The sequence below is a fragment of the Xenia sp. Carnegie-2017 genome, unplaced genomic scaffold, assembly GCF_021976095.1.
Source record: "Xenia sp. Carnegie-2017 unplaced genomic scaffold, XeniaSp_v1 HiC_scaffold_13, whole genome shotgun sequence".
NCBI classification, from domain to species: Eukaryota; Metazoa; Cnidaria; class Anthozoa; order Malacalcyonacea; family Xeniidae; genus Xenia; species Xenia sp. Carnegie-2017.
In genome coordinates this window covers 2,176,932-2,197,588 of record NW_025813436.1, presented here as the reverse complement: position 1 = coordinate 2,197,588, position 20,657 = coordinate 2,176,932, and the positions used below count along the sequence as shown (strand labels likewise).

Genomic DNA, 20,657 nt, shown 5'->3' with positions numbered 1-20,657 from the left:
AGGAACGGATTTACCTTCTGCAACAAGTGTTTGCTCGAATAAAATGATATACACTTCTGCTGGTCGAATTTACTCACCTGGATTTCCTAATGCCTACAGTAACAATCTAAGATGTAGTGTCACAATTGTTGTTCCTTTTGATAAAGCACTGGAAATCGTCATCAATTATTATGATATTGAATGTAAGTTAAATTTCTATGCATTATCTCCATGTAAAATTGTATCTACCAAATAATTAAAAAAATGTCATCGATAGCTATACATAGGTTTTTGTTTATGTTACGTTAAAACATTAGAGTCCTGAAAACTTTTTGCACAATAACTTTCGGACATTAGTTTACAAAATATTGCAGAAGCAATGTTGTAGATGCGACGAAAATTTTGTCATCTTGTAAACTTTTTTCTAACATAATTGTTGATTCTTTTATATGAAGAATAAAATAACAAATCTTTTCTTTAATTCAAGTTTAACACAGTGCCCACACATCATTTGATTGTTGCAGTTTAGGGGGCATTTCTTTTTCCTTACTGCTACAATTGTAAATTATTATCCCTAAATCAGGAAACGGTGTACAAAAACACAAAGAAATTTTTCAGTTACCATTCAAATACAGCATAATCGACTTTCCGTTTCTTTGTTGATAGACAAATATGTCCTGATCGATTAAAAAGGTTTAAATTAAGAGACTCTACTTGCGTACTTTGACTTTGATAATTTTCATTAATGATATGAGATAGAGACAAAAACAACTCTAGTAACTTCAAAGAATATCAAAAAATATGCGTATAAAAGATGTAATAGAATGAAAATAAAAACAAACAAAAAATCCTCATCAGTTATATTTTAACTTATTTTTTGAATTTAAAAACTTCAATGCATTTAATTAGTACATCCCACATGTGTATGGGATAGATTGTCATTGTCAAATGGTGCCACATCAAACGTCATTTGCGGTCACTCGCCAATCAATGGTCAGCCACAGAAATTCAACGATGGGAATGTTGTCATAAGTTTTACGTCTGACGTCATTATTCCTCGTCCTGGATTTTTGCTGACTTTTCGTAGTATTCCTTTAATAAGTAAGTGGATAACTCTTGTTGTATAATTTTAATGTTGAATTAGTAAGAAAAATTTACAATGTAGTGCATTATACTCGTGCCAAATAATACCTCCATTTCGTTCGACACTTTGTCACAGTTCAAAATTTTTTTTAGGATCGTCTATTGACTGCATTTTTGATAATGGTTTTTGCAACCAGACAAAGACAGATAACTGGGTAAGAACTAATGGAGCATCAGGAATTAATCGTCCCACCTTCGATCATACAACTGGCACTGCAACAGGTATGTAGAGTTAAGTTGCATCCGGATTTTAAATATTTTGTTTTCGAAAAAAAATTATAGAGACCACAAAAAAACATGACATGTAAAATAGTCCTGGAACTGTTAAGAAAAAAATTAATTTCTACCATAGCCCAGAATAGACTCTTTTTTTATTGCGAACTTTTTCATTGCATTCGTTTAATTTTATACGTTTACATATAAATTTGCAATAAAGCCTAGTTTATATTAATTGAAAGTTGCAATAATTAGTCATACATAGCATTGTGTCAGTTTTTTATAAGCTGTAAGTAAAATAAAAAGTAAGGTTCTGCCAATTGATTTGCAATAAAGTGGTAAATATTGGAAGGAATGAAAGTTTTTCTATTTAAATACGATTTCCCGTAACAAGGATTTTGCAATTATGGACAAGTGTAAGCATGAAATCTGACAAGTGCCAATTTTATAATGTAGAATGACCAAGGAATTGTATCACGCTTCATCTAAAAACTCTTGTAATAAAATCTTGAAATAGCGGTGATAGTTATTTTGTGGAAAGTATAAAGATTTTAACTTTCTTTTATAATTGTGCTCTGAGAACTTAAATTCTATCGCATTCTAATATATACAATGCTAATTTTAGTTTGTTAATATGCTCTTGGTAGGATGTTTAGGTTCACTCATTAAAGTCATGTATTTTATAATCTAAACTATGACACATACTATAATGTTATTGCACGTAAGAACTGCAGAGCATAAGAGACTGAAGGCCTCATTCCACCCCCCCCCCAAAAAAAAATTCTTTTGTTTGATATGTTATTGCAAGTTTGTAAGCTATAACCAACACTACTAGATTTTTATGAAGAAATAATAACAATAAAAGAAACTTCAGTACACTTATTGAGCAGGATCTATTTATATAATTTTAAAACTAAAATTAATGACTAACTCTATCATTCTGATTAGAATACCTTAACAACTTTTGTGTTAAGGTAAGGACAAATTTACTTTTTTTAACAAAAACTTTATCAATAGCGGCTCATCCAGTAGGCTAAATACTTAAGCGTAAAAGCACATGATTTTATGAGGTCAGTTCTTTCTTGACGTACAATTAGCCACTGGCCGGAGGCCAGGCGACTATCGGTTTTGACAAGCATTTTTGTTCAATGTCGGATCTTTGCTGATGTTCACAAATTAAACACTTTATGTAAACTGAACAAAGAATCCATAGCATTGGCGATGGGAAAGGGATGTAAAGTGGATAATTTGTTTAACTTGTACAAAGAAAAAGGAAATCATGCCCCAAAAGCTAAGCGTTATTATATCTACAATACCTGCACAAAATGCATGTCAAATTAAAGGCAATAAAGACATAGAGATCGATATTAATTACGCTGCGTGAAATTGTTTTCCCCCTAATTGTTCTACGGATATCAATAGTTAGCCACAAGTGCCCTTTGTGGGGCTTTCCGGCTACCTGTACAGCTTGCATTTTCATTATGAAAATCTTTTTCTTTTTAAATCTGTATTTTAATTTGTCTAAGTCAGACGTTATGTCCAAATGTTAATACTAATATGAAAGATTGATTTTTTTTCCAAGCTACGGCCCGGCAAATAACGTTAAAAGAAGCGTCTTGTCAGTGATAAGTTTTTGCCACTCCGCTGACTACATACATGTGATTTATTTAGAACATTTATGCTGCTAAAATATTAATAGTAGGAGAAACGACTAAGTATTAAGAAAATGCAATCTCAGTATTGATTACTATATACTGATTAAATATGCTATACTCATGCATGTCATTGATTTTCAAAATTTTGTTTGAACTTTAAAATGAACTTTTCTCCATTGCTTAAACTACGAGTAGCAAACACAAGCTGCAAACGTCGTCAAGAGACGGAACATGGTCGAGAAATATAAGTATCACTTAAAGGCACAAAACTTTTTCATAGCGTACAGAACCCGTAACTTGTTATTCGGCATTAAAATGTAATTTCGAACTATGGGTGTTTATATTTTGTATTAATTCAAAGAGCAGTTGTTAAAATTGTTTGTACTTTACGAATTTTCGGATGAAAGTAATAAAAATTTTTAACTTGGTGACCCAAGTCTCCAATCTAGGAAGCCCTTTTTTTGGTCCCCTCAATCTAACATTAGACAGCTCTAGCAAACATAACGCGACGTCGATGATAACGAGAAAATTGAGTGACGTAGCGTGCTTGTATTTCCGGTTAAGTTTAGAACAGCGTTTATGTTGATTTGAGGAAATAAAAGTAGGTGATTTGACGTTCTTCCCATGGTTTTATTGAATCACGTACATACTAAAAATTATGCAAGTTGCAAGAGAAATTGCTCTCACACACAGTTAAACATAGCTTTATATTGGGTTTTAGCTTTTTAAAGGATTCATGTTTCCTAATGACAAATTCATACGCGTTTATTCCCATTTATTTAAATTGCCTTTTTTACTAACCTTGAATCGTCTGTTTTATACGTGCTCTAAATTTTGTTGTGGGAATTTTTGTATAATTAGGTAACTGATAATTTTGACATTCTTCAACGTTGTTTCACTTTTATTGTTAATTATTTAATTTCTCCACTTTTAAGGTTACTATATTTTGCTACAAACAAACTATAACGAAAGAATTCAGTCTGGAAGTATCACTTTCAATTTGACTGCAAATGTAACAAAGTCATGCTTAAGTTTTTGGTATCAAAGCTCTGGCAATACGAGTGCTCCAAATACTATTGGCGTTTATTTGATATCAAATGAAAGAGTCATGCTCATGTGGAATGATACGCTAAAGCATGATTTGTTTTGGAACAAAGCTCAGTCAACTGTTAATCTTACTCATGGAAATTATACGGTAAGTAGTGCAATAGAAAATTGATCAAATGCATAAGTCATAAAAAAATTCAAATTTCTTACGTACTGATAAAAGTTTCCTTTACCAAATTATTTGTTAGATCCTTAATCTTTAAAAGTTAACATACTGTAATCATTCAAATACGTAATGATTCCTTTAGATCATTATAGCTAATGCACATAAATCATTGTTAGCAGATGGCAAAAAATAGCTTTGCCAAAATAGAAAAAAAACTATACAAGCTATAAGTTTGTAAATACCTAATAATATTTATAAAAAAAGTTTTCGGTTTCATATCTATAAACAAAAAACAAAATGACTGATACTGCTTGTCATCAGGTGCCACAAAAGTGTTACTTGTTTGATTGCTATTTACTGTTTGTAATTCGAAAAGTTTTTCGTGCGAGTAGATAGACGGATATTCAAATAGCTACAATTTTTGTTATACACTTGAATATTTCTTTTTCGGTAAAAAGAGTTCTAAAACGAAAGATTTCCATAATTTCGTAGAAGCATTATTGCTAATATGCATTTAATATAGACGACTTGTTTCATGAGAATAGACATGTTTCCGATAACTCATCATGCCATCTTCAGTATAAATGAACAATTACATAAATACTACAAAGTTTATATAAAAGTATTATGATTTAGTAAAATAAATATATAAATATAGATAAATCATAACAATAATGAGGAAATTTAGATAAATTAATGGGTAGCGTGTTACAAACAAATATTGTGTTGAATCTAAGAACTTGAACATTGAGGTCAGAGTCAGTTTTGGTATTGTGCAGTGCTTCTTTGATTTTAAGGGAGAATGTGGTGTCTGCAGCGTAAATGTTTTTGAAGCAAGAAGGTGAATAGTTGGTTTTACATGAGAGATATTTAAGAAAGTGTCGGTAGATATGAGAGTTTTTTCTAGTATGGTAAGTTCCTTGATTCTGGTGAATAAATGGCCCAACGTTTCGCCAATATATTGGGAATCACATTCCGTGCAAATGAATTCATATACCACCAAATATTTAATGGAATCAGGGATTGGGTCTTTGAGTGAGAAAAGGTTTTTGATTTTGAATGATGTGAAAACTACTCGAATGTAAATATCTGTACAGAAGCATTTCATAATGTTGGTAAGTGTGCGCTGTGTATGTCGTGGGTAATGTACCATGTATGGTAGCTTAAATTATAGAGTTATTATTTTGAAATTTTTGTTTATGTCTCGTTGAAAGCCAATGTTTGTATTGTTAAGTTTGTATGCTCTGTCGATAAGTATGCGTATAAGTGCGGCTTTGTATGAAAGTGACGTGAAATCAAAATAGTTCGTCAGAAGTCCTGTGTATGTTGGTTTGTTATATGTAAACGTAGTACAGTTGTCATGGGCTTTTGTTAGTAAAATGTCAAGAAGTGGCAGTTGATCTTGCTGTTAAGTTTCCAACGAAAATTGGAAATGTTTGCGTGCTGTATGTTAATGTAATTATAAAACTTTATGTCCTCGTCAGAAAATTTTCAATCAAATAAAAATGCGTCTGTGCTGTTGTTACTAAAACAGTTGTGTGAGGTCTGTCTTGTGTATATTTAACCTGGAGTTGTGAGTGAATGCTGCGTCAGTTGCTAGGTTGATATTCTTCACCTCGTAGGAGATGAAGAATTTTTAAAAAGAAGTTTGATGAGTTGAAAGATGAGAGGTCGTCGAAGAAACTAAAAGAATCTTTTTTGTGGACTGGTCCTCTGGTATAATTGGTGTTAGTAGAGAACTATAATACTTAGCTAGATTATAATTGTATGCATTGATGAAACTATGGGTCGTTATAAAGGTAATTTTTCTGGTTCTCATATTTTGTGTTGACTTTTCTAAACATTCAAAGTCCCAATCCCTGATTCACTTAAATCCATGGTGGTATATGAATTCAATTGCGCGGGATGTAATTCCCGATACACCGGCGAAACTTTGAGCCATTTATCCACCAGAATCAGGAAACATACCACAACAGACAAAAACTTTCATATTTACCGGCCCCTTCTTAAATATCATTCAAGTAAAACCAACTATTCACCCACTTGCTTCAAAATAATCGACACTGCAGACACCTCGTTCTCCCTTAAGTTAAAAGAAGCACTCCATACTGACAATTAAAACTAATTAACCCTAACCTCGATGTTCCCGTTTTTTGATTTAACACAATATTTAGTTTGTAACATACTTCCAATAATTTATGTCATTTCCTTATCATTGTTAAAATTTATCCATATTTATACATTTATGTCACTGTACATATCATTTTTATATAAACCTTGTATTATTTAGGTAATTATTCATTTATACTGAAGATGGCATCATGCGATGTCGAAACACGTTTATTCTTAAAATACTCGTCGTCTTTATGCGCATTTTAGGGTGTTTTAATAAAAATTTTCCTTGTTTTATAGATAGTCTTAAAAGTACTCGTCGAGTCATACCCAGGTTATGTTGCCTTAGATGATATTTCAGTTGTTCTTGGAGAATGTGTCAAACAAGGTAGTTTTTTTGAAGGTTTTTTGATTGTCTTAAGTTACTGTTTCCGTTGTGACTAAGTTCTTAAAAAATGTACAGTAAAGACAGTTCTCTTGTCATTTCTGAACCGATAAGGCAATTTTATTTATAAGATTCCCGCCAACATTTGAAAATCACTACTTTTCAAATAAATCCCATTTTAAAATAACACTTATAACCAAAACATTTAAGTGAACAAACTCGACTTGTGACAGACTTTGTAGCATCAACACAATTAATAAACTATATAAGATGCGAGAGGTGATAAAGTACATGAGAAAGTATAACCACTTATTGACAAGTGCAATTCGCAAACTATTGTAGAAAACAGTTGCTGCTTACAGAACTTGTAACACTAACTCTTAGCTATGTCCAGTGGCAAAGCTTGCCCGATCTTCTAAACCTAAAATTCAGATTTTCTCAAAATTATTATTCATAGCTTTAGAGAAAACTTTTCCATTAACTGTTTTTCTTTAAATTTTTGTAAATGTAGAACGTCTAGTTCAGTATAGATTTCTGTTCTGAGAACTCAAATTGACTTTGAAGATAACTACCACTAAGGTTGTGGAAATGTCAATCAACATCAACACTTACAGTCCTTCTTATAACTCTATACTAACCTACACAATGACGATCTAAATTTAAAAACAAGCAACGATTTTCTCGGGCTCAAGCTATTTGTACTTTAACTGTTTTTCCTTACAGAGATTGAGCACAAAAAAGATTCTTGTTTTAAAAGTAAAACACGGCTTGCTTTGTTTTAAAGATAACTCCAAACCTTACCTCTAGTCATAAACCTTTAGATTGTCCCTAACTCTAATCTCTAATACATCTCCAACAATTTAGCAAAGCCATTTTTGATAAGCATTGGAATAATATTATTTTTATTTATTGTTATCTCCTAAAAATTTAAATATTTTTCCTATTATCAATATGCTCTTAGTCTCTATACTTTAATATGTCTATCCTTGGGATATCAGTTTCTCTTTTAGTTATTCTAGATTTGAACTTTCCTGGATAAGTGACTCATGAACAGTGCCAATTTACTTTGAACAGATGTTTATGCTTTAGATAAGATTTAAGGGACGAAAAGTTTTCGAAATTGCTTGGAAGACATATTAGCACTTATTCCATAAAGAAGACTATAACATAAATCATTCACAATTTTATTTTTTCCTTTTTCAACTTCTTAGTCAATTTTCAAATAAACTGTTGATACCGACACTATTATAAATTAAATGAATATATCATCTTCGCACTTTGCTGGACAATTTAAGCAATCGTCTCAGGACCTGAAAAATTCAGGTGACTCAACGGGATTCGAGCCCATGACCTCTGCGGTGCCGGTGCAGTGCTCTGACCAGCTGAGCTATGAAGTCATACAGTGGTGAGCAGGTCAATTTTGTTGGGCTGATGTTTTCTCGTGAAAGGAATGTCTTGTGAAGAATGTTTTATGTAGTGCGGTGTTTGAAATTGAATGAAGATATGATCTTCGCACTTTTGCTGGACAATTTAAGCTATTGTCTCATGAACCTGAAAAATTCAGGTGACTCAACAGGATTCTAACCCATGACCTCTGCGGTGCTAGTGCAGTGCTCTGACCAACTGAGCTATGAAGTCACTCAGTGGTGAGCAGGTCAATTTTGTTGGGCTGATGTTTCCTCGTGAAATGTCTTGTGAAGAATGTTTTATGTAGTGCGGTGTTTGAAATTGAATGAAGATATGATCTTCGCACTTTTGCTGGACAATTTAAGCAATTGTCTCATGAACCTGAAAAATTCAGGTGACTCAACGGATTGACCTCTGCGGTGCCGGTGCAGTGCCGATGGGTTATGAAGTCACAGTGGTGAGCAGGTTTTGTTGAGCTGATGTTTTCTCGTGAAAGGAATGTCTGTGAAGAGAAAACATCAGCCCAACAACTTGTTCTTCAGCTCGGTCAGAGCACCGCACCAGCACCGCAGAGGTGTTTTGAGTCACCATTTTTCACCATGAGACAAGCTCAATTGATCATTCCACTAACACCACACCATTCACAAGACATTTTCGAGAAAACATCAGCCCAACAAAATTGACCTGCTTTTGACTTCATAGCTCTGGTCATGCACTGCAGCACCGCAGAATGGGTCAATCCTTGAGTCACCTGAATTTTCAGGACTGCTTAAATTGTCCAGCAAAAAGATCATAATTCATTTCAAACACTAAATTCTTGACAACTCACCTGTGTGACTTCACATACTCAATTGGTCATAGCACTGCACCGGGCACATGGGTTCGAATCCCGTGGAGTCACCTGAATTTTTCAGGTTCATGAGACAATTGCTTAAATTGTCCAGCAAAGTGCAAAGATCATATATTCATTTAATTTCAAACACCGCACTGCATAAAACATTCATAAAACATTCACTATTATAAATGTAGGCTATGATGCCAGCTAGAAGAAAGTTTACATTAATAAAATTTTACCTTTCAAGTAATTCGATTTCAAGGTTTTAATTAATTCTGATAAAAAAACTTTTCCAAATACCACTTTATTTATGACTAATTTACTGTAACGAACCACATTTTTTAACAAATTTTTAGAATAATCACGTCATGTAGCAGCTAACAGAAATGTAACATAAAAACAAAATGTTTTACCTTTCAAACCCGATGAACTACTGACTTTTGACCTTAAAATGCTCATTGTTAGCTTTGAACACCTTTCAATTTTTTGTACCCAACAACTGTTGCTGAAACACCTATTTTAAATACTCATCAGTAATTTTTGGCTTTAAATGGAAGAAGATTTATCTTAATTGATAGATTAATTAAAGCTTTGTCTTGTATAATAGGATATTAATATCATTAGGTGTACAATGCAGTTAATATTAATGTGAATGTTTTATGAATGTGAATGAGATAATGTGAATGAATATGAATGTGATATGAATATGAATATGAATGAGATAATGTGAATGTGAATGAGATCATATCTCATTTAATAGCAGTTAATATTGATATACATCCACTTCCACAACACTGAGCTAGTTTTCTCTAAAGATAAACAGTTAGTTATTTTGAAAAATACTATGTATCAATTTTTTGTCAAAGTCTAAAATATTTACTTGGATGTAAAACAACTGACGGCATGACGTCCTTAAAATAGCACTGACCCATTTTTCTTCAACTCACTTGATATTTAACATTATAATTGAAGAGAAGTAAACCAAGTCAATAAAATGACAGAGCATCCTAGTTTTTGTATTACCGACTAAGTTTTATTACAAATTTATTGACAGAGTAAAATGTTTGTTGACTAACTTTAATAGAAATCTGATGAAAATTTGACAGGTATTTCTTCTCAAATGAGCTCCTGTGGCAAGCGCAAGGTACTCCCTGGATCTCAGTCTCCACAGTCTCTCATTGTAGGAGGAACAGAGGCTAGACCAAACTCTTGGCCATGGATAGTTAGTTTGACTCGAAGAGGCTCTATTCATTGTGCAGGATCAATTATTGACAAATATTGGATTTTGACAGCAGCTCATTGTCTTGTACAGTCAACAATACCTGCAACTTTTTTCACCGGAATTACAATAAATGTTGCAGATCATAGAACAGATACAACCAGTGTTTATGAATACTCTTTGACGTCAGTGGCCATGTATATTCATCCTAAATATTATGTAAACGGACCTGTATATTTTGCGGACTATGACGTTGCTTTGATGAAACTCCCGACACCTTTGAACTTTACCGAACGTGTGCAGCCTGTCTGTCTTCCAAGTCAAGATGATATTTTTAACGGAAATGATAATTGTTTTGTGATTGGCTGGGGACGTACTGCATCTGGCTTCACTTCTCCATATTTACAACAGGTGAAACTTGATGTTATTAGTCTTCAAGAATGCAATAGTTTTAGCTTTTTTAACGGGAGAGTCTCACCAAGGTCAGTCTGTGGTGGTCGTAGATCAGGTGGAGTCAGTGCTTGTAATGGTGATAGTGGTGGTCCCTATCAATGTAAACGCAATAATACTTGGATACAATTAGGGATAGTCTCTTGGGGACGCTCTTGTGTGCAAGCTAGATATTACAGCGTGTTTATGGATGTCAGAAAATTCTTGCAGCCATTTATTGAAACAATTCAAAGAGGTAAAAAAAAACTTTATTTTTTTCATTAATTTTATTCAAAAAAGGTCAGTTTTTTTCTTTACAATCAGCAGTAACGAAATATAAAGGATTTTAATGTAGACAACAACTGAACTTATCGCTAATACGATGGAAAGAATTTTAACAGCTCTAAATTCTTTATTAATGTAATGCAAATTTCAGTAAAAAGATGTAAGCACGGAGTAGATTATTGCATAATTATCAGCAACACTTCAAGTGATATCACTGATATACAGAAAAGTATTCTACAAATTGCTTTAGTGTCAAAGATTGCTTACATTTTGCTAATATTTCAAAGTTTAAGGAAAGATAGACAGAGCCTCTACACAAGCAGTTGAATTTCAGCCAAAAAAATTTTTTCTGTTTTGATTTCGTTTGTTATTAATTATTTAACACTAGTTTACGCTCATTGTACTAGTAAGAAACAGGCCTGGTTTGCCACTGAGTTTAAATAGTAAGAAGAAATTTAAATAATATGATGTTAATTATTCAAGTAGTAATTAATTTGAAATGTAAATTCAATAAATGAGGTAATATAATTAGCAAGAGTTTCTCTTGTAGGTCAGAACACTAATCTAACCATGTACTACTCAAGAGCAATTGGAGTTGTGTTTCAAAACTTATCAGAACTATATTCCTCGAATCTTTCGGTTATTTTAACGAATAATGGAGAATTTTCTGATATCGATATGGTTGGATATTTTCGAGCACTTCCTTATCAGATTGAGCTTGTGAAGCAAACAACCTTAATTGATCTTATTACTGTTTCCGGACAGCAAAATTTAACTTTAAATACGACGACAATACAACATATTGCTTCTGTTCTTGTCCGGTATATAAGTAGCCTGTATGCTGATTTTAGATCTGGAAGATCGGGCAGACGTACTTGTAAGTATACACATGTTACATGATGCTTTTAAAATACTAATACGACATAACTTTCTATAAATACTTATATAATTGCTATACTTTTTACCATTTGCTAACACTCATTTTTCTAGTATAAACCAGTTATATACAGGTTTAGCAACATTAGCATTAGTTTAATTATACTATTTGTTAATTATTAGTTATAACTTCACAGGAAGTTATCTTATTATGCACAAGCCGATCTAGCGTTTATTTATTACGGTGCCGGTGTTTTTTTGTAACTGCTGTATATTAATGATAATGATAATTAAAATTGGGATTTTATTTAATGAAAAAAAAAAAATTAAGCGTCGTGAACGGAGAAAGGAAGAAACAAGTTGAAATCATAAAACAGTACAGCAAGCTTTCAAAACATTAATGACATCTTTAAATGATCCGCATTTGTTGTGATGGGGCAAACCTAATGTTTACTCCTTGGTTAGATCAGAATATAAACACTGCTAAGATTGTCAAAACGTTAGTCAGCATCAACACCAACAATCCTTCTCAGGACTCTACTATCTTGAATGATCTGTTTCTACTAACATATAACGACGTTTCCTGGTTTAAACCATTAACTTTATACACACCTTGCTCATATTAACTTCTTAATTAAAAGCAGAATTAATTGACTTGTAAAGAGTCTCCTCTAACGCTTTTCTTGTTTGTTTTTCAGTTGCACCAGATTCAAATAGTACGATTGGGGGAAATGGTAATAATTTCACTTTTCAATTTTTTTTAGATTTGTGTTTTTAATAAATAATAGCCTAAAGTTTCTTTTGTAAACGTGAAGATAGAATGATGTTCGCATGAACATTAATAAAAAGTGTTCCTTTTTTATTCAAACGTTTTGTTCATTAGGAGCAATAGAAAAATCCGTAAAATGCGCATTTATTCGTGTCAAAATATAAATCTAAAAATCTTTTGATAAAATTTGGAAAGTATGGTAATCTAAAATCGTATTTTTTCAACTTGGAGCCCATTTATTAATTATCCATGTTTGAACATATTTTTGCTTTGTTTATAAACTGTTGTAAAAATTATACTGACGGATTTTGAAACATATAATTCATTAAATTGATGTATTCTAAAAGAGGAGTATGAAAAAAATACTTTTCATTTAAATAGGTAGTTGTTCCTTTGAAAATGGCATTGACAATTCCAGATGCACATGGAAGAATGTTAATTATCCAGTTGACAACTTTGATTGGACAATCCATTCAGGCTCAACATCAAGTTCGAGGACTGGACCTAGCTCAGACAGAAGAGGATCGATTACTGGTAAGTCTTTAATTAAAATACATGTTTTAAAACTTATCCTTAAATAAAACACTGAAATTAAATAAAAGAGTCTAAAATGACGAAAGCAACTAAATTTTTGTGAATTATATAGAAATCTTAGTTGTAATTACATGTAAAAGACCATTTCAGTTGACATAGCTTTCCAAAATCTTATTCGATTTTCACAGATATTTTAAAAAGAGTATTATTAATATTATCATTGACGAAATTGAGTGCAGCCGGGGAAGTATTTTAGCCTAAATTAGCGATATTACTTCAAAGTGGGAAATTACGACATTAAATAGAGTACATACAAAGAAGCAAGCATTAAGTAATTATTCCTATTATTTTCTTCAACACAGCTACATCTACATACACTTTTTCATAAGTTAAGAATGATCATGGAACCACGATTGAGCAACCGTACACTATGCCTATAGTTTCCTAACAAACGCCGCTGTTCATTTCAGATTGTTTTAAAAGATTCTATTTTTTTCTAAATATATTAAAACAAGTAATTAAGGCAAGTTGAGCTACACTCCAATAAATAAGATTATATTTTAAGGTCTACTGTGCTTTAAGGCAAAAATATTTCCTTTTAGACAAACACAGCTTCTATATAATCACATAACCATGAATGATGCGTTTAAGGCGAAAGACATCTATTAACAAACGCAACAATTAAAGCAATGCAAATCTTTCTTGATGTATTATAGATATGCACAGAGGATATATCACAGATATGCTCAGAAATAATTCATCTACTGAAACATATATACCTAGAAGTAATGATAGCAAAGTGTTTGGTTGGTAAACCAAATACTTGAATTTATAGAAATATCTCTCTCGTACTCAGGATATTTCACATGGAATTGTCTTCCAACAATATTGTAACATCGCTTTAGGAAAATTTAATTAGTTTTTTTTATATAACGCAGTCGAACCCAGGTCTTTTCATTGACTGTTTCCATAAGTATAAAAACAATTGGTGAAATGGTCATTTCTTTACTATCCTACATACATTTTACATCTCTGATAGAAAGCTGATTTTGTCATTGGCATTTTACAAACAGTCTTTGCATCCCTTAATACTTAAATTTAACAAAAAAAAATTAAGCAATATTTGCCTAAGATCAATATATATATTGAGAAAATCACCACTATGGTCATATGTCAATTTTGCATAAATCAACAAATATTCTTGGCAGCGATTAAATTTTTTATTTTCAAAGAAAGAATCATACGAAGCAAAAAAGAACACTTAATTCACTCTAATCATGCATTATTTAAAAGTGATTAACATCGTTTTGTTGACATACACTGGACTTTATCTTACCTAACTTCCTCCAAAACACGTTTTAAACAATATTTTATCATTTTTAACATTAGAGTTATGTCGACACTGCCATTTCAGGTCGGTCTCGATTAGGGACTTTCTTACAAAATTAGGGACTTTGCCCATATGCCATGTTGTTTGTAATGGCTATTTTACCTAAAAACAACTGAGATCAATTCCAGTAAAGGAAATGGATACAAACCTTTATGCAAATGTATGACTAAAACATATTTGAAACAAATTGTAGTTTCAAAAAACGAGAGTGTTGTTAAAAAAAAACAAAAAAAAATTTCTTGACTTGCTTAAAAATATCTTTTAGGAAAATACATTTACATTGAAACATCAAGTCCCCGTGTGCTGGGTGATAAAGCATGGTTGGTTAGCGACTACTTTAATACAACAAGCAAATGTTTTACATTTTGGTATAATATGTATGGATCAACAATTGGTTCTCTTAATATATACCAACAATATATGGGAGGTAGATTAAAGCTGTTGTGGACATTAAGTGGCAATCGAGGAAATCAATGGAACAGAGCTCAAGTTACAACCAACTTCACGGAAACAAAAACAAGGGTGAGTATAAATATCAATGTTCTCAAACTCTGCATATCAGAGTGCAAATATGCTTAGTTTCAACATTGAAAGCTTATTTAGATTGCTAAAAGGGTTGGGCGGGAGATGAGAAGATAAAATGTTCCAAGAAAAATTTTCAATTGTTTGTTCATAGCTCATAAGTAATTTTATCTTCTTCCTTAACTCTTCAACAAGGTAAATGTTTGGCTGTAGACTTTCCTTAGAAAATCATTTTCATATCCCATTTAAAATTTTTTTATCTTGTAACGTCTTTTAAATTTTGGATGCTGTTGTAGGATTATAAAGGAGGATTAATGTCTTAAAATTATATCCGTGTTACAAATGTTACAAACTTTGAATTTGTTTTAAATGTTTTAATAAAACATTTGTTTTATTAAAACATTTAAAATGTTTTAATAAAACAAATGTTTTAAATTTTGGATGCTGTTGTAGAATTATAAAGGAGGATTAATGTCTTAAAACTTATATCCGTGTTACAAATGTTACAAACTTATATCCCTGTAAGCCACGTGTCTCCAGACCAAAATTTTGTTTGTTCTCAAACGTAACATTGCAATCAACTTTATGGCTGCCTTTAGCTGTCTCAAAAACATCGTTCTTACTTTTTTTTCATATAGTTTTCTACTCACTTTATATTGAAAGATCAAACAATCTATATTAGCAACTAAACATGATGTTGCATGTTTTCACTCACCTATGACTCCAAGACTCAGCGCACATATGAACTCTAATTGCTCATTTGGCAATCAAAAGTGAAAAAAGCGCATGTATCTAACATTAAATTTCTAAAATGCATAATCGTTTTTGAGTAAACTTTGCATACTACCTTGTAAAAGTTTGAATATGTAATAAAGTAAACAATGTCTATCTGAATCACTAAACAGCGTATTTTCTTGCTAAAAACTTGGTAAAAAATTTTCTTAAAAGCTGTTTTTTGTAGATCATCGTTGAAGGTGTTTGTGGCTCCAGCTATACGGGTGATATTGCTCTAGATGATTTTGTTTTTTTTAATGGTTCTTGTGATATCCATCCCACGTATGCTGAACCACGCTTTATTAGTAAGTTATTTTATATAATGACGAGTGTTTCTGGCTTTTCTACGAATTTACTTTATTTTTAAGATGTATTTCTCGTATTTTCTATGCAGAAAAATCAGCTGCAATAGTTTTGTTTTGACGTATAAATAACGTTTTTTGTAAATTTTGATCGTTGTTAACCAGACAAATTATCCCTAAACAACCAATAAAAATTAGCACAAATCTCAACAAAAGAACGGTTTTAGAGAAAAAAGCCTTGACTTGTACGTAAAACATTGTTTTTTTAAAGAGTTAAAAGATTTAATCAAACTAGTTTTGTCTTTTTTTCGTTGTAGGAATTGCTACGAGCATTGTAACATTGTAACCATGTAACATTCTTGAACACAGATCTTAAGAATTCCCTATAGTTATCAAATTTATTAACTTTTAAATCAAAAAACTTATTTTTATGAACAATGGTATTAGATAGTTGTATAGATATGTCACATGTTCCTTTTACTTTTAAACGATTTTCCATAAAATTTTAATTTTTTAGATACTACAGCAACCATTTTCCCAACTCCCACGATTTCTTATGGTAAGTATGTATAAAATTTAAAAGAGTTTATTTGTTGCTCTCAACTCGTGTTTTAAATGAAGAACATTAAACACGTAATTTTATCACTTACCCATACCTTACCCTCATGCAATCATCTATTATGGCACGAGTTTCTTATTTGTGAATCTTTTATCATGATTTTAAATCCATTAACTTTTGTTGTTAAAAACAAAAGAATTGTTTCAATTTTGTTATACAAAGTACTTAGTAGTTTTGTTTAAAGTACATGCAGAACTGGCAATATAATGACAATTGAGAGACAATATATATGTACTCTTTGTTTTACAGCCACACCTACCTCAACAACCACAATTGGTGCAAATGGTAAGGGTCGTACTTTTGTATTTGTTTATATTAAACTTTTTATCAATAATTGTAATAATAATTCAAGTGTGTGTATGTTACTTAAAGCTGTGGTCATTTTTTAAAAAATTCAATTTAGTTATTACTTTAAAAACAAATCCTTTGAAATTTATATTTTTGAAATCTATCTGATGACGAATATTGAATCGTTTTAATTTGCCTAAATCATTCAACGCTTGGCTGAATCCCGGCTACCCGGGCTTATATAATCAGCCCCCAATACAATTTAAACATATAATCATTGTGGATTTATATGATTTTTAAGTCCGATGTACTGCGCTCTTGGTTTTATGTGTTTTGGTGTGCTAAAATGAAATACGTCAAGATTAAATTTCTAAAGTTTCATACATTATTCAGTAGAACAAGTTTAAAGTACGTCCATTTTTTTGTTCTTTATGATTACTATTTTATCAAATGATAGTACCAATTAGTTCCACAGTTTTATAGTTAAAACATCTGAGTAATTTGTGAAATTTGTTGTGTTTAGTATATAGTATTAATTATAGAGTTATAGTTGTATATTTTAATTACATTTTTTAAAAACATTATAGATACGCATTGGTAATAATAGTCATACTCAGTGACTGTGAGTGTGATTAATAGTAACGAGACTGCGTGTGTTTGACTGGAAAAAATGCAGAAAATAAATCCAAAATTGTAATGTGCTTTTATGTCAGTATTTAGCTATTATTTTTTATTTAAATATTAATAGTATTTTTTTATACAACACATGAAAGCTTTGATAAATGTCTGTTATTTTTTAATATGGCCAACCACAAGAATAATCAATGTTCCATTTTTTATGAAAAAATTATTTTTAATTAAGACAATAATCAGAGTTTGCAGCTATGTGTGCATTAATTTTAAAAACTATATAACTTTTTTGTCTTAAGGACCGATTTTATTTGACGATTGTGTCGAAGCTCATGAAAAATCTTGTTCAAGGTAAAAATTTTTAAATATAGAAAATTTAAGTATATATCATCAAGTTTAATTTTTGTTGCTGATAAATTACGTTTACATCAACGCACTGCATTTCTATTTTATATTGTCATTTGCACATAGTATTTATTATCTTTTTTACTTAGTTTTGTTTATTTGAAGAATTACTTTTAAACTTTACTAGCAATGAAAAAAAATACTATCTGAAATCACGAAACGATTTGGGTTATGCTGAAACGGAATGTCATATAGGTGGTAGCCTAAACCTTGGATGTACTGGTATCGGATGGACATTTCTTGGAAACATAAGTGGAAGCTCCTCGTCAGTAAGTCATGATATACTTTTATAGATTATGTTTTTTACATCAAGTATAATCCTCTTTTAAGCACGACTAAGTTCATTATGTTGAAACATTTTTTTCTCGTTGTCATTGTTTTTTGATTACATACTTAAGCATAAGTTTAAATTGTTTCTAACTCCTAACTGTAGCTTAACTTTTTTGAATAACAAATATTTCACCTTTTAAAGTATTGTGTTGTATAATCCACTTAAGTATTATACTGATAAAATAATCTTCTATGATAGCAAAAAGCTACTGCAACATCAAGTCTCAAAAGAAATATTATCATGATCCCGAAAGGTGGGAATATAGCTTTATTTTATGCTTTATAGAGCTCAACAAACTACGAGTCAAGAATTTGGCAGTCAAAAGAAGACGAACAAACAAACTTTAATTCTCAATTTTGGAGTGCCAGTGTCTCCACTATTTGTCTGCAGACATATTACGGCTTTATGCAAATTTCAGTTTCAGCACCATCTGCTCGTAGTTTATTTTTCGGTCAAAAACTCTTGAATATTTCAGCATCATATTTTTTAAATTCTTTTACAAAACTATGGATTCACACACAGCTGCCAAATTTTTCATCGCGATGTTACGAAAGTGGATTCAACGTTGGAGATGTAAATTTCATTCAGGCTCGTTTTGGTATTGTTTCCGTTAACAGACCAGGTAAAAAAACTTTTAAAAAAGGATTGTTTGACAAACTCCATCTACATTCAAATGTTTTAAAATAAAAATATTTTGTTAATGCTGCATCCCCTTTGAGTTTATTGGTACTCAACACAAATTTTGGCGGATAAGTTGCAAGAATAATTGATATTAATTTTGAAAGAGCAGTCTTCACTTCTAAAGTAACTGCAAATTTGTGTTTTCTATGTTTTAGGATGTAATAATACTGTTGCTCAAGCCATTGGTGTTGGAATAAAAATACCTGGGAGGAAGAATATCAGTGTTAACGGTGTGGTTACCGATGTGATGTCACTTAATTTCGCTTCCTACCTAGACTTTAGCTTTTATGTTCGTTCCCGTCCTCCTAGAACTTAGTTTTTAATTCTTAGTTTTAATCTGCTATTATGCCGCCTGCACTTACTTATGTGATTCCAATATAGCTAACTTAGTCTATTGCCTATAATAAACATTTTTGTAAGTTAGATTTATAAGCACAACACCACTTGTTCATTTTAAAAAATGTTAGACTTATCTTACACAACCAAAGACACTAAGGTAAAAAAAACACTGAAATGAAGCGTATCAGTTTTATGTCTAGTAAATGAATATTGTGCTAGTTCATTTAGAAATAATATAATATGATGGATCTACGTAAAAATAATGGTTATGCCTTAATAAACATAGTCATCACAAATAATATTGTGCTTATGGTATGATTTTCGACCGTGTAAAACAGTGGCCTAAAACTGTAGGTATAATATAATAAAATATAGATTGCTGACGTATGAATAGCGGCTGGTTTATAGAGTTTTTGCACGCTCGTCACCACTACGTCAAAAAATTTGAAGCTTATGATTCATCTTTTGATTGGGTATGTCACTAACGCATGTTGATTTTACCAGATCAATTTCACCAGATAAAATGTAATCTACAATACTCGAAGACAAAAAGCAAGGAGAAGCAGAGCCTTGCAAAATTCCAACATAACATAACTGACCATAAGTGTAAAAGCTTCTTTGTTGTAGCGCAAGAATGTCATGGTTGAAGCTTTTTCTGTAATCCTCACCAACAAACATGCAGGATTTAGATACTTCACTGTGGAGTAATGAGAAAAATTCGTTTCTCGGCCCGCCTTCGTCACCCGCAGGTTCTCCTACGAACTGAACTTTGATCATGCTGTTAGATCCTCATTTGAGCACTTCCTTATTTTGAATTTAGCATCACCCCACAAATTTTTCCTTCTTACCTGAAAAAAGTTTGTGAATTTTTGAATTTAATTCTTTGGCCGCAGGCTCAGAATACCAATAAAAGCATGAAAGGTTAACTTTAAACAAATTGATAATTCAAATAAATTTCATTTTAAATTTGGTAGTCTGACAACAACCCTAACCCCTCACTTCTTTTCCACTTTTCCCTACTTGCGCTAAAACAGTCTTTATTTTTTCAATCTAATGTGACACACTTTTGACTAATGTGACAGCAGAAAAAATGAATTTTGAAAATTGGTTTAAATAACAATGTTTAGTCGATCACCAAACTATTCTTCAATCTTGTTTTAATCAACAACTAATGGGTTTTGGTGCTGTAACCATGCAAAGGTGGTTCAAAATGGGGATAACAAATTCACAACCTTTTCACTCCTTTTACAGTGGTAAAGACAAATTTCAACTACTTCATTTGAAAAACAATGAACTTGATTAAGATGGAAGCAATTCAC

General features: G+C 31.6%; 1 protein-coding gene across 1 annotated transcript; it reads left to right on the top strand.

Annotated features, from left to right (window-relative positions):
- The first annotated feature begins 894 nt into the window (after positions 1-894).
- LOC124455778 lies at positions 895-19,637 on the top strand. The gene is made up of 15 exons (XM_047006410.1): positions 895-1,080; positions 1,216-1,344; positions 3,929-4,188; positions 6,619-6,706; positions 10,052-10,849; positions 11,429-11,755; positions 12,453-12,488; positions 12,942-13,057; positions 15,931-16,048; positions 16,563-16,604; positions 16,914-16,949; positions 17,882-17,933; positions 18,115-18,256; positions 18,604-18,940; positions 19,155-19,637. The coding sequence occupies exons 3-15, from the start codon at positions 4,102-4,104 to the stop codon at positions 19,313-19,315; spliced, it is 2,340 nt and encodes a 779-aa protein (XP_046862366.1). The 5' UTR covers positions 895-1,080; positions 1,216-1,344; positions 3,929-4,101; the 3' UTR covers positions 19,316-19,637.
- Positions 19,638-20,657: the final 1,020 nt, after the last annotated feature.

What these genes read in the sequence shown, in the direction of transcription:
- LOC124455778 (XM_047006410.1), top strand. Translation starts at nt 4,102, where the DNA reads ATGCTCATGTGGAATGATACGCTAAAGCATGATTTGTTTTGGAACAAA. An exon ending in TATTGAAACAATTCAAAGAG is followed by an intron (nt 10,850 to 11,428) that starts GTAAAAAAAAAC and finishes TTTCTCTTGTAG; the next exon opens with GTCAGAACACTAATCTAACC. An exon ending in CATGAAAAATCTTGTTCAAG is followed by an intron (nt 17,934 to 18,114) that starts GTAAAAATTTTT and finishes AAACTTTACTAG; the next exon opens with CAATGAAAAAAAATACTATC.